Source organism: Oryx dammah, unplaced genomic scaffold (genome assembly GCF_014754425.2).
Source record: "Oryx dammah isolate SB20612 unplaced genomic scaffold, SCBI_Odam_1.1 HiC_scaffold_27, whole genome shotgun sequence".
NCBI classification, from domain to species: domain Eukaryota; kingdom Metazoa; phylum Chordata; class Mammalia; order Artiodactyla; family Bovidae; genus Oryx; species Oryx dammah.
In genome coordinates, this window is record NW_024070211.1 from 59,404,037 (window position 1) to 59,418,581 (window position 14,545).

The 14,545-nt window shown below is 35.5% G+C and overlaps 1 protein-coding gene and 1 long non-coding RNA gene across 7 annotated transcripts in view; one reads left to right on the plus strand and one right to left on the minus strand.

Moving 5' to 3' along the window:
* Positions 1 to 14,545, minus strand: part of CNTNAP5 (contactin associated protein family member 5) — a 1,071,087-nt gene that overhangs the window by 545,812 nt on the left and 510,730 nt on the right. For 4 of the 6 annotated variants that reach the window (XM_040228919.1, XM_040228923.1, XM_040228924.1 and 1 more), the window contains one exon: positions 2,964 to 3,107. The exons of 1 other annotated variant lie outside the window; for it this stretch is intronic. In XM_040228919.1, the coding sequence (XP_040084853.1) occupies positions 2,964 to 3,107 (144 nt within the window). The remainder of the gene's footprint in view (positions 1 to 2,963; positions 3,108 to 14,545) is intronic. One more of the 6 variants, XM_040228920.1, reaches the window with a different exon arrangement.
* LOC120854700 overlaps positions 1 to 14,545 on the plus strand; it is a 381,893-nt gene that overhangs the window by 191,819 nt on the left and 175,529 nt on the right. The gene's annotated exons all lie outside the window — the stretch shown is intronic.

Sequence of the window (14,545 nt, forward strand, 5' to 3'; positions counted from 1 at the left end):
CTGATTTTGTAGTTGATACCATGTCTTTGGGGGAAACTGTAAGCCTGAGTAGGGAAATAAAACTGTTTGTATGTGTAATTAATGGTGCAAACAATTCCTTTTCATGTGGAATTCCTAAAGAAAAAAGACGAAGTGTATAAATGTGTGTGTGTGTGTGTGTGTGTGTGTGTGTGTGTAGTGATAGGAAAATTCACCTAAGCAAGGTGATAGAAGCAATTTAGGAGAAAAATAATATGTTTATCCCACCCTTTAAATTGAGAAGTTTAACACTAATGGTTCTTTATCTGCAAAGAACCAAAAATTATTTTTTTGAATTCCCCCCCAAGTGCATTAATGATAAAATAGATTCTTTATGATTCATATTAATAATACTGCCAATTAAACTCTGAGAAATCAAGTATGGTAGTGAAATTTTGGTAGCTTGGTAAGTGCTATAATGGTTTAAAATCAACAAAACATTTATTAAAATTGTAGCTAATGATCCTCTCCAAAAAGGAAATGATGAAAGCTATCAATATTCATAAATTCAGGGGATTTTCCTCTTCTTATTCTCCCTGACTTCCTTTTTTTTTGCTCTGTATGTTCAATGACTTATTATTTAATATATCTTATCATTTAATATATTTCCTAACTTAATTTATGTGTGGAGTTTTCTATGAGTGTTGCCAAAGTGTAATAGGGAAGACAAATCTGACTCCATATTGGATATGTTTCTTTTACTTTAACTTTTATATTTTGTTGCTTTCACTACAAGTTAAGAATGTTGTCCATAGCCTGAAATATACAGGAGAGCCCTTTCTCAATGCTCTGCTCATTAAAGACATAACACTTTTTCATTCATATAGGTAAAACTTGCCAAACAGAGAATAACATCTGTCTTATTGGAGTTTTGAGGAACACCATGATCTGACCTATGTGGACAGCTGCAATAACAAAGGATTTTTACACCAGCAAGCGTGCAACAGGCTCACTCCCTCCTATTTTAGCATTAAAAAGTCTAAATTTTAGCTTGGAGAAGATGGTTCTTTGGGACTCCTAGGTCTGCTGGCTTTCTGAAGAAAGTCGCTATTCCTTGCCCCAAGGCCTCATCTCTCCATTTATTGGCCTATTGAGGGGCAAACAGCGCAAGTGTGGACTTGATAACAATAGGAATTGGGTTTATTTATATCTAAGGCTCAGGTTCTCACACTTCTGAAGCCAGTTTGTGAACAACGAAAGTAGCAATGTTTCATTAAGTTCTGTGTGTTTCAAATTGTGATTCCAACTCTTCCCATAATGACAGGCAGTTCTTTTCTCCTTTTAGGTGCGTTGACATTCATGATATTAGTCTAAGCTAAACTAGTTCAGTTGATAAAGAATCCACCTGCAATGCAGAAGACCCAGGTTCGATTCCTGGGTCAGGAAGATCCTCTGAAGAAGATATAGGCTACCCACTCCAGTATTCTTGGGCTTCCCTTGTGGCTCAGCTGGTAAAGAATCCACCTGCAATGCAGGAGACCTGGGTTTGATCCCTAGGTTCGGAAGATCCCCTGGAAAAGGGAAGGGCTACCCACTCCTGGAGAATTCCATGGCCTGGAGAATTCCATGGACTATACAGTCCATGGGGTCACAAAGAGTCAGACATTACTGAGTGTCACTTTCAAACTCCTAGTGATGTGTGATTCCACTGTTTCTGTAGATTAAACTCAATGAAATGTGTATGTTATGAAATATTTTGCAGGAATAATATTGAGGAACAATGGGCAGGAGTATGCTTTCCTGACCTACGCCTAAACAAAATGTCATCAGCAAGTTAGTGCTTAGGTTAATTAGTTAATAAATAACAATAGGACTTCCTAACTTGGTAGCTCAGCTCATAAAGAATCTGCCTGCCATGCAAGAGACTGTGGTTCAATTCCTGGGTCGGGAAGATCTGCTGGAGAAGGGATAAGCTATCTACTCCAGTATTCATGAGCTCCCCTGGTGGCTCAGCTGGTAAAGAATCTGCCTGCAATGTGGATTAGTTACTTAGTTAATGAATAACCTTGGCACATATGGGTAACATTGTCAAAAACCTGGAGCCTGAGCTAGAGACAAGCATTTTAAAATATTATAGACTTTAACCAAACTGTGATTTTCCACAAGCAAGGCTGTTTCTCATGCTGGAATCCAATGGCTACTTAAAAAAAAAATGTTAATATGTGGAACCTCCAAACATAAAATATTTTTTACACATTATACTTATCAAGGGAAAAAAAAAAGATCATTTAAATTCCAATTTTTCCAGGTAGTCCAGTGATCAGATTGCAAGGAGAAGCATCATCTACTAGTCAATGATAAGGGGGTCTAGTCTTGTGAAAGCTTTTACAATACTGTTAGTTTAATGGACCTCTGTTTCTAGCAGGATGGAGTAGTATGATTTTCTCTATTTCTCCCACTAAGTACAACTAAAAACTCTAACATTATATATAAATAAAACCAAGGAAACTCCTAAATGGTGGAAAGAAGAAAGCAAGCATGTATTGGCATCTTGAGACCCAAGGAGCAACATCAAAAATTTAACCTCTGTTCTTCAAAATGCCCAACTTTTTAACAACAGCAGTAAGTAGACAAATGTATAATTCACCAGCAATATAATTTAATAGAATCTGTGGTTGTTTTGCCACATTTCTCAGGGATAATAAAGAGATTCATTCAACCCAGTATAGATTGCAAGCCCTGCCCACAGATGGCACAAACTCAAGCCAGGAACATAGAATTCAGTAGGTACCTCTAAAACATTGGTTTCTCCCAATTATGCACTTCATACCCACTCAGTCCCTACTGTGCCTCCCTCTCTCCAATTTCACCTTGGAGTCTCTTTAGACATCCAAGAGTGTGATGTAAATATATTATGAGGAAGTGCCAGGTGTATGATGGGGAAAGCAAGTCTTAACCACATTGAAATGTAAGAAATCATCAAGCTGGAATGGATGCTGACTTACCACAGTATAGATCTGATGCTTTCGCCTTTTAGCCAGGTCAATTATGTTTACTCCATTGTAGTAAAGGTTTTCAATACATCCATGGAAGTTTTTCTTTAAAAAGGTCCCAGGTTTGCCTGGTACTGGAATTCCTCCAAAACTAAGCTTTATGGAAGAAAAAAAAACAACTTTTAGTTATAAGCTCTAAAAAAGGAGTAAAGGAAAAGGAAAGTAAGCAAGTGAATTTCAGTAGATTCAGTTGTAGCATGAGCCAAGTGGCTCAAATAATTATAGATGCCACTTGATTACACATTTAAAAGGATACTGATTAGGCCACATAAAAATAACTGTAATTGCTTTCTTTTTAAGAGCTTATTTTACAAAACTATTTTACATCCTTTCTGAACCCTTTTAATACTAAATACAACAATAATTTACAGAAGGAAGAAAAAAGCAAAGAAAATCAACATCTTTATATTTATCTCATGCAAATATCTTAGAGAGTACAATCAAAGTAAAACCAAGGGACAAACAAAATATACCTCTATTCAAGCCTAGTTTATTCTGTATTGTATCAAAAACACCTTATCAACACAGCTGTTAACAGAAATATTTTATGAAGATGAAAAATAGAAAACAATTCACATAACTCATACATTTATTTAGACGGAAAATTGAGAATTGATATAATAGGCTCTTAGTTATCAATAATGGTGCTTAGAAAACATTTGTTGTAAAGTGGAAAATGAGTAGAATGTTGATTTAAAAATACAAGAGTTATAGTTGGGAGTAAAGTATGATGTCAATAATAAAAAATGGGCTTACAATTTAGATCTGAGGAAATAACACTGAGCTATTAATGGTAGTTGTCTCTGGGAAAGCGATGGAATAGTATGTATGTTTACCACTTCCCTTTCCAGTAAAAATTACTACAAATTACATTTGGAAAGAAAATATTCTTTTTAAAACAAACCTGAACTGTTATGAATATTCTTCCTGTTTTAAAACAGAAGCAGAGTAGTTTCTATCATCAGGTTTATCCCAATACCATTTAGTGAGTAACCCAGTTTTTCTTCCCTGCTTTGAAATGTTACCTTCGGCATATAATACTTAAATCGTATGAATGCTTGAGTATATTTCAGAAGGATTTATTCTCCCAGTGGAAATGTCTTCTTATATGAATAGCTACAGATTAAGAAAAGGCTGTTTACAGATGTCTACTTTTTCCCACATAAATTCCACACTATTTTTAAAAATTATTTCTTTATACATTTATGATAAGAATGATTAACCCTGCTGCTCATGTCTGTTTTCTATTATTTTACTCTAATATAATTATTTTATATTTTGCCTTTTTAATTTTATTTTTAATTTATTTTTTATTTTACTTTACAATTCTGTATTGGTTTTGCCATACATTGACATGAATCCACCACGGGTGTACATGTGTTCCCAAAAATGCCTTTTTAATTTTAAAATTTAATTTCAGAATAATTTTATTTAAAGTAGTCTATTGGAAGTTTGAGAATTAATATGGAATTTGTTATTTCCATGAACACATTTACTTAATGAAGAATGTTTTATTTTTTTAATTTTATTTTTACTTTATTTTACTTTACACTACTGTATTGGTTTTGCCATACATTGACATGAATCCACCATGGGTGTGTACAAGCTCCCAATCCTGAATCCCCCTCCTACCCCCCACCCCATATCTCTCTCTGGATCATCCCCATGCACCAGCCCCAAGCATCCTGTATCCTGTATCGAACATAGACTGGCACTTTGTTTCTTACATGATAGTATACATGACTTGAACACATTTACTTAATGAAGAATGTTGTTTTTTAAATATTTCATCTTCCTATACAATAATTCAGGGCCTGTTTCTATTTTCAAAATATTTTTGGTAAGGCCTCTCACCTAAGGTTATTAGTTTACTTTTTTCATTCACATATTCATCATCAACTTAATTCCACTGAATTTCAAGCTTTTAACAATTTCCACTGTATGAAATCTAAAAAACATATTGTGCAAATATCAGATCATTATGCTATACAAAACCAGTATAACATTATGTCATTTATATCTCAATAAATTCCAGTGTAAATTCCTTGTTTTTTATTAATTAAAAATTGTATTAAGAAAATTATATGCCTCTCCTATTGTTTTCTCAATCCAGACACCTGTGTATTAAATAATATATTTTTTAGCTAATTTCATTGAATTTTTCAAGGTACTAATCATATGAAATACCTAAAATACTTGCCTCTTTTTACAAGCCAATTTTTATACATTTTTTGTTTCATTGCCCTCACCAAAACTTTCTAAAATATAGCCAAAACAACAATAAACAATAATTATGGTATAGAACATTAGGAAAAATAAAAAACAACAAAAATAACATATTTTTGTATATTTCCCAGTATATACTGATTCTGATTCCATATCACATTAAAGAGATACTTCTAGTCCCATTTTCCACATAAATTATTTAGATGCTTACTTATTTATTATTTGTTTGAAATGAATGAATGCTCAGTTTTATTCATTGATTGGTATTTCAAAAATTCATGTGACAGAATACAGAGTATTTTGCATTTAATCTGTTGGTGGGTTGAATTATATTAATAGATCATAAATTAATAGATTCTCTTTGACTGAACCACATGTATGTTTTATTTGCCTTGAAATACATGTGCTCCCACTTTAAATTGTAAATGAGTTTGAGCTCTAGTTTTCTTTTGCCAAGTATTTAGATCAAGTCTAAATTTGTCTTTCAGTAAAACTCTGGAAGTTTTATCTTTGACTCTATTTAAAAATGACTCATAACTCTTGAGACATATTCTGGAAAACAAAAAAAAAGTGAGTTTGTCAATTCTAAAAATACTTTGTAAAAACATTGCTTCGATAATTTCCTTGTTGATTTATTGCAGTATTCCAATATTTTCAGTTTGAGTCATTTGCATTAAAAAGATTCATTTCCCTTTTGTAAATTGCATAAATCAAATTTGTGAGGTAAAAACAGAGTTGACTATTTGTTATTTGTATTTACTTTTTAAAACCAATACAGAATTGTAAAGTAAAATAAAAAATAAATTAAAAATAAATAAAAATAAATAAACAAAATAAAACACTTTATTATGTTAGAGCAGCTTTTGTTTCACAGCAGAATTGAGAGGAAGGTAGAGAGTTCTCCCTCATACTCTGTGCCCCCAAACATGCATAGTCTCCTCTCCCATTGACAAAAGCTCCCATCAGTGGTTTGTTTCAATTGGTGGACCTACATTCACACATCACGATCACCCAAAGTCCATAGCATACATTATGTTTTACTTTTGGTATTATACATTCTATGGGTTTGGACAAATGTATTATTACATGCATCCACCAGTATAGCATCATATAGAACAGTTTCACTGCTGTAAAAATCCTCTTTTCTTTGCTAATTCATCCTTCCCCCAGCCCCTGATTCTAATCTCTGACAACCATTGATCTTTTAACTGTTTCAATAGTTTTACCTTTTCCAGAATGTCTTATTGTTGGAATCACACAGTAAATAACCATTTCAGATTGGCTTTTTTCACTTAATAATATGGATTTAAGGTTTCACCGTATCTTTATATGGCTAGAAAGTTCAAATATTGTTTTAGCATTGAATAATATTCCATTGTCTGTACATAGCACAATCTGTTTACACATTCACTTACAGAAAGACATCTTCATTGCTTCCAAATTTTGACAGCTATAGATAAAGCTGCTGTAATCATTAATGTTGAGGTTTTGTGTGGATGTAAGTTATTATTCTTTTTATAATTTTAAATATATAATGAAAATTTTGTTCATTTTTTGGGCCACCTTCAATTTGTTTAAAAAAAAAATGTTCTATTTCACTCAGCTGTGATTTAAGAAAACATTAGATCAATATTCAAAAAAGAGAAAGAACAATTTTTTTTTTAATTAAGTAGGAAAAAAGAAAAAGAAACATGTTTGAAGGATTTGGAGTAGAGAGTTTTTAAGTCAAACAGTAGGGAGGAGAGTATATATTACAAAATTGTAATTTCCCATTTCATCAAGGAAAGAAAACTCTTTCTAGTCTGGGTGGAAGATATTAGGAAAAAAATAGTGGAAACAAAAGTACCATAGATTACATACTGTGGGACCTCTCTTTTTGCTTCTCTCTGGGAGACTGAAACCTGATGAGTGAATGGAGTGAATGTGGATGAAGGTCACAAGACAGATTTTGGAAAATGCAAGGAGTTATTTCTCCCCTGATTCCTGCAACAGTGATGCCTGTAAGCCTGTTAAAAATGCTTCAAATTTATCATGGCCTCAGAGTGAAACTTAGCTGCAAGAGAGACAGGTTAGCAACAGCTATAAGAAGTAGCAGCGTAGAGGTTTCTGAGGGTTGGTTCTTAATGGCCTGATCACTGGGGCACTGTATGAGGTAGACTGCTGAAGTCCCCCAGGGCATGAAAGCAGCATGGGGAATATGGATGGACTGAGGTCTTCAGTGAGTGTGTAAAGTCCTACTAGCTGATTTGGAGGTCCAAATGTTCAGATGACTAGACCCCACAGCCTGAAGCCATAGCAGGTACTGTGGACAATGGCTACAGAAGCAGACACTTTAAATCCATGCAAGGCTATCCACAAGCCCCCAGTCAGTGACTAGCACATGCAAAGGAAAAGAAGGAGCAAGAAGAAACCCCATATAACTCAGCACAAACAGAATAGTGCAAAAATTTTTAATAGGCACTAACTAAATTTTAAATAGGCACTAACATTCTAACCTATCATCTAACCTATCATCAAGGTTAGATTTTTCTGCTACAGAGGAATCAAGGACTGGTGAATATATTAAATTCATATGGGGAAAGAAGCAAAATTGTATTTCTGCATGTCTGAGTATGAATGTAAATTTTGAACCTGTTTTATATTTTAAATTTTTCAAGTAGTTGAGAATTTGAGATTATAATTATATTATTGAATTATAGATTTAGTTCATTATCAGATAAGTTAGAATGGAAAAACGTGCTTCATATATTACTGATTTTCTTTCCTATATCTCTAGTAGTAATTTTTCTAAATACTTCATAAAGATTTGTAAGCTATACTTGTGTACGTTTAATTGTATATTTCTAGTCATATCCCTTAAATCATTTGCATTTATAACTTTATCTGATTTATTAAAATTGCAAGAACAAAAATCAAAATCTTGCTTTAAACTATGTTTTTGTCCAGCAAGTCACCCAGACTAAGATCACTGCTGTGCATGACCAGGGATGGTCAAATGATTATAGCAATTATTTGCAAAAAAAGTGAATATTGATCATTTTTAAACTGTTCTCCTGCTTAGCTCAGCTGGCATCTTAGTTTCACTCAAATTCTGAACACTAGCTTTTCTACTTAAACTCTGCCTATTAGATTACTCATCTAGCAAACCGAACTGGAAAAGCAATGACCACTTCCTTTAGCCTGGCTCCTGATCCCTGAATCCTAGAAAACATGCAACTCACATCAGGACAGTGTCAATCAACATATAATTGCTAGAAATAAGCTTTTTTTTTTTTTTGGCATTTGATTGACTATTTAATATACATACATATCTATTCCTTATAAGCATTTTAAATTAAGGACCACAAAAATTAGTATTTTTTGTAGTTGTTTAGTCGCTAAATCATATCTGACTCTTTGTGACCCCCTGGACAGTAGCCCACCAGGCTCCTCTGCCCATGGTGTTCTCCAAGCAATAATACTATGGAGAGGATTGCCATTTCTTTCTCCAGGGTATCTTCCTGACCCAGGATTAATCCTGCATTATCAGGTGGGTTCCTTACCACTGAGTCATCAAGGAAGCCCCCAAGCAATTTTTACAACAGCTTTTATAGTTTTAATATTAATTTTTATTTTCAATGGTACTAATTTTTCTATCTCTGCTTTAAGTTTGTATAAATTTAATTCATGTGTCTTTGTCCCCAATTCCAATTTTAAAAAATAATCATTTTGGTGTTTTCTGCTATAAGAGTGTTAATTGCAAACCACGCATGTCTGGTGTTTGTTTATTAAGGAAATATGAGACTATTAACCACCTGAGGAAGTTTAGAAAAAATTTAACTGTATTACTACAACTTTGGCCACCTCACGCGAAGAGTTGACTCATTGGAAAAGACTCTGATGCTGAGAGAGATTGGGGGCAGGAGGAGAAGGGGATGACAGAGGATGAGATGGCTGGATGGCATCACTGACTCGATGGATGTGAATCTGGGTGAACTCCAGGAGTTGGTGATGGACAGGGATGCCTGGCGTGCTGCGATTCATGGGGTCGCAAAAAGTCAGAAAGGACTGAGCGACTGAACTGAACTGAACTACAACCATAAGGATGATCATTTTTGCTTTATTCTATTGTTTTTATTAATTTTTGATTATGTCCTCTTTTATGATTTTTGCTATGTAGACTGTGTAACATTTAGGTTTTTTAAAAACTTGACTTAGAAAATAATCCCTAGTACATGGATACAATTACAAAAACGACAATGATCTCTGTTAGTTTCCAAGGCAAACCATTCAATATCACAATAATCCAAGTCTATGCCCCTACCAGTAACACTTAAGAAGTTGAAGTTGAACAGTTCTATGAAGACCTACAAGACCTTCTAGAACTAACACCCCAAAAAGATGTCCTTTTCATTATAGGGGACTGGAATGCAAAAGTAGGAAGTCAAGAAAACACCTGGGGTAACAGGCAAATTTGACCTTGGAGTACAGAATGAAGCAGGGCAAAGGTCAATAGAGTTCTGCCAAGAGAACACACTGGTCATAGCAAACACCCTCTTCCAACAACACAAGAGAAGACTCTACACATGGACATCACCAGGTGATCAACATCAAAATCAGATTGATTATGTTCCTTGCAGCCAAAGATGGAGAAGCTCTATACAGTCAGCAAAAGCAAGACCAGGAGCTGACTGTGGCTCATATCATGAACTCCTTATTGCCAAATTCAGACTGAATTGAAGAACGTGGAGAAAACCACTAGACCATTCAGGTATGACATAAATCAAATCCCTTATGACTATACAGTGGAAGTGAGAAATAGATTTAGGGGACTAGATCTGATAGAGAGCCTGACTGAAGAACTATGGACGGAAGTTCGTGACATTGTACAGGAGATGGGAATCAAAACCATCCCCAAGAAAAAGAAATGCAAAAAAGCAAAATGTCTGTCTAAAGAGGCCTTACAAATAGCTGTGAAAAGAAGGGAAGTGAAAAGCAAAGGAGAAAAGGAAAGATAAACCCATTTGAATGTAGAGTTCCAAAGAATAGCAAGGAGAGATAAGAAAGCCTTCCTCAGCAATTAAAGCAAAGAAAAGAGGAAAAAACAATAGAATGGGAAAGACTAGAATGGAAAATTAGACTAATTTTCTCTTCAGGAAAATTAGAGATACCGAGGGAACATTTCATGCAAAGACGGGCTCAATAAAGGACAGAAATGGTAGGGACCTAACAGAAGCAGAAGATATTAAGAAGAGGTGGCAAGAATACATAGAAGAACTGTACAAAAAAGAGGTTCGCAACCCAGATAATCCCTATGGTGTGATCACTCACCTAGAGCCAGACATCCTGGAACCTGAAGTCAAGGGGGCCTTATGAAGCATCACTATGAACAAAGCTAGTTTTGGTGATGGAATTTTAGTTGAGCTATTTCAAAAATTGGAAGATGATGCTGTGAAAGTTCTGCATTCAATATGCCAGCAAATATGGAAAACTCAGCAGTGGCCACAGGACTGGAAAAGGTCAGTTTTCATTCCAATCCCAAAGAAAGGCAATGCCAAAGAATGCTCAAACTACTGCACAATTGCACTCATCTCACATGCTAGTAAATTGATGCTTAAAATTCTCCAAGCCAGGCTTCAGCAATATGTGAACCATGAACTACCAGATGTTCAAGCTGGTTTTAGGGAAAGCAGAGGAACCAGAGATCAAATTGCCAACATCTGCTGGATCATTGAAGAAAAAGCAAGAGAGTTCCAGAAAAACATCTATTTCTGCTTTATTGACTATGCCAAAGCCTTTGACTGTGTGGATCACAATAAACTGTGGAAAATTCTGAAAGAGTTGGGAATACCAGACCACCTGACCTGCCTCTTGAGAAACCTATATGCAGGTCAGGAAGCAACCGTTAGAACTGTACATGGAACAACAGACTGGTTCCAAATAGGAACAGGAGTATGTCAAGGCTATATATTGTCACTCTGCAACATCATGAGAAACGCTGGGCTGGAAGAAGCACAAACTGGAATCAAGATTGCCGGGAAAAATATCAATAACTTCAGATATGCAAATGATACAACCCTTATGGCAGAAAGTGAAGAAGAACTAAAGAGCCTCTTGATGAAAGTGAAAGAAGAGAGTGAAAAAGTTGGCTTAAAGCTCAACATTCAGAAGACTAAGATCATGGCATCCGGCCCCATCACTTCATGGCAAATAGATGGGGAAACAGTGGAAACAGTGTCAGACTTTATTTTTCTTTGCTCCAAAATCACAGCAGATCATGATTGCAGCCATGAAATTAAAAGATGCTTACTCCTTGGAAGGAAAGTTATGACCAATTTAGACAGCATATTAAAAAGCAGAGATATTACTTTGCCAACAAAGGTCTGTCTAGTCAAAGCTATGGTTTTTTCCAGTAGTCAAGTATGAATGTGAGAGTTGGACTATAAAGAAAGCTCAAGCACCAAAGATTTGATGCTTTTGAACTGTGGTGTTGGAGAAGATGCTTGAGAGTTCCTTGGACTGCAAGGAGATCCAACCAGTCCATCCTAAATGAGATCAGTCCTGGGTGTTCATTGGAAGGACTGATGTTGAAGCTGAAACTCTAATACTTTGACCACCTGATGCAGAGAGCTGACTCATTTGGAAAGACCCTGATGCGGGAAAGATTGAGGGCAGGAGGAGAAGGGGACGTGGAGGATGAGATGGTTGGATGGAATCACCAATTCAATGGACATGGGTTTGGGTAGACTCCAGGAGTTGGTGATGGACAGGGAGGCCTGGCATGCTGTGGTTCATGGGGCTGCAAAGAGTCGGACACGACTGAGCGACTGAACTCACTGACTGATGATTATCTAACTTTTTAAACTATAGTTTTGGATTATTGTCTAGGAAGCCAAGATTATTTTTTTCTTCAATCCTTACCTACTTTGCATTTTGATTACCAAAGCTATTGTCATGGGCTTCCCAGGTGGCACCAGTGCTAAAGAACCTGCCTGCCAACATAGGAAGCGATAAGAGACAGTGGTTCAATCTGGGGTGGGGAAAAACCCCTGGAGGAGATCCCCTGGAGAAGTGTGATGAAATGAATGTACAGGATGATACTCTGTTATCAGTATTAAAACTATTTCACCAATAACTCAAGCACAAGTAGAGTTTACTGAATATCAAGAGTTACAAGCACCAGGAAAAAGTATTGGTAAAGCTATTAAAAACAAAACAAAACAACAACAAAAACATCTGAGGACTTCATAGACAGTGCTAGTGGTAACAAATCTGCCTGCCAGTGGAGGAGACATGAGATGCGGATTCTATCCCTGGGTCAAGAACATCCCCTGAAGGAGGGCATCGCAACCTACTCCAGTATTTTTGCCTGGAAAATCTTATGAATAGAAGAGCCTGGCGGGCTACAGTCCACAGGGTAGCAAGAGTCAGACACCACTAAAGTGACTTATCACACATGCAAGCTATTATTACTATTATTAATTAATCTGCCCATATATTTTTCCACTTTGAAACACTTTTTAAAGGAAATTCTATTTTATGTCAACTTGTTACAAAATTGCATAAACTTGTATTAGCATCTATCATCAACTTTCACAGGGAAGTGGTTAAAATCACTGTCTCTGGAGTTTCTCTTGCTGGAAATAAACCCAGATCTTTCTAGTACTTTCTATAGGACCTTGGGCAAAATACCTAACTGTTCTAAGATGAATTTTCCTTTTACATAAAGTGAGGATAATGATAATACTGATCTCATATAAACAACATAGCTTGATTGAATTAATGTGAGAATTAAAAGATTTCCTGTCAAGGGTCAAGCACTTACTATACAGCATGAGGAACTGTATTCAATATGTAATAACCAACAATAGAAAGTAATCTGGAAAAGAATTCTGAAAAAGAGTATGCACACCGACACACACACACACATGTATAAAATTTTGCTGTACTTCTGAAATTAACACACTATAAATCAACTATACTTCAAAAAAAGAAAAAAAAAAAAAACAAGATTTCCTACCCTGAGGTCTTCTGAAGGATTCTTGGCATATTACCTTTGCTGTTTGCAGAATTGTTCTTCCCAGCAGTAACATTTAAATTAAGACGTTCTTCCAAAATGGTATTTTGCAGCTTTATTTTCAACAATTTCTGAATAAAAGCTATATGGATACTAACTTTGCTAATTTTTTTGCAGTCTGAAGCTTGAAATAATTTATATGGATATTTTACTTCAACAACAATTAAACTAAGTAACTTCTCTCTCAAATCCTATAGAAGTTTCCTTCTGGTTTTTAGATTTTCAGAACACTGGAACTAGATATGTTGTGTCTGTCTTTGAAAAGGACCTTTGATCATTTATAGTTTCATATTCATTTGAAAGAGGGAACAAAAGAAAGAAAGAGAACTTGCTAGAACTAGCTGATCAGTATCTATTTTCAATTTTTTTTTTTTTTTTTAAGGAAAACTAGTCACTGCACACTTGAATGTGAAATGTGTGTCACCTTTTCTTTGGGTAGGAGGCACATTTCAGCCTCACTGTCTTCAGCATTCTTCTAGTTCAGTCAGCATCCTTAAAATATTGTTTACTTTTGTTTATTTGATTTCCTAGATATCTATCCTAGAATGATGGAGCTTTTCTCAGTTATTTCAGTGGCTGTGTTGTATATTCTTTTTACTGTCTCACAAATATATCACCATTTTGTTTGTAATTGCCCATGTAAAATTCCCATGGTCAGAGGAGCTGACACGACTGAGAGCTGGTCACAACTGAGCACACACACACTTCCTTCAAACTTGAGTCTCCTTGAATTAATCTTTGTTTTTAAGCCAACCCTGGTTGTATGGTACAAACGTCTTCATTCACTGTTTTGATTGTTTAGGGTGAATTTGATATGATTTTGCCTTTCCATTCAGACTTGAGCATATTTCATCATTGGGGTCAGAGGGGAAGATATTGATGGTATTGAGTATTTCAGGACACTCATTTGTAGGAAGAAGGAAGGCTTTCAGTATATATGTCAGAAAGCTGCAAATACAGCTTCCTCTACAACATGGGCCTATAACACAGAATAGTTGTGATACTGTAAGGGAACCAGATGCCCTGAGCTAGTTCTTTCCAGATAGCAATATGACAAACTCACTTTTTTTCTTGTTGTTAAGTCCTGGCTTAAATGACATTATCTCAACAATCCCTGAAAGTGAAAGTGAAAGTCTCTGTCGTGTCCAGCTCTTTGGACCTTATGGATTATACAGTCCATGGAATTCTCCAGGCCAGAATACTGGAGTGTGCCGGGAGCCAGTGTGAGGAATCCCACCCGTGACAAGGTCAT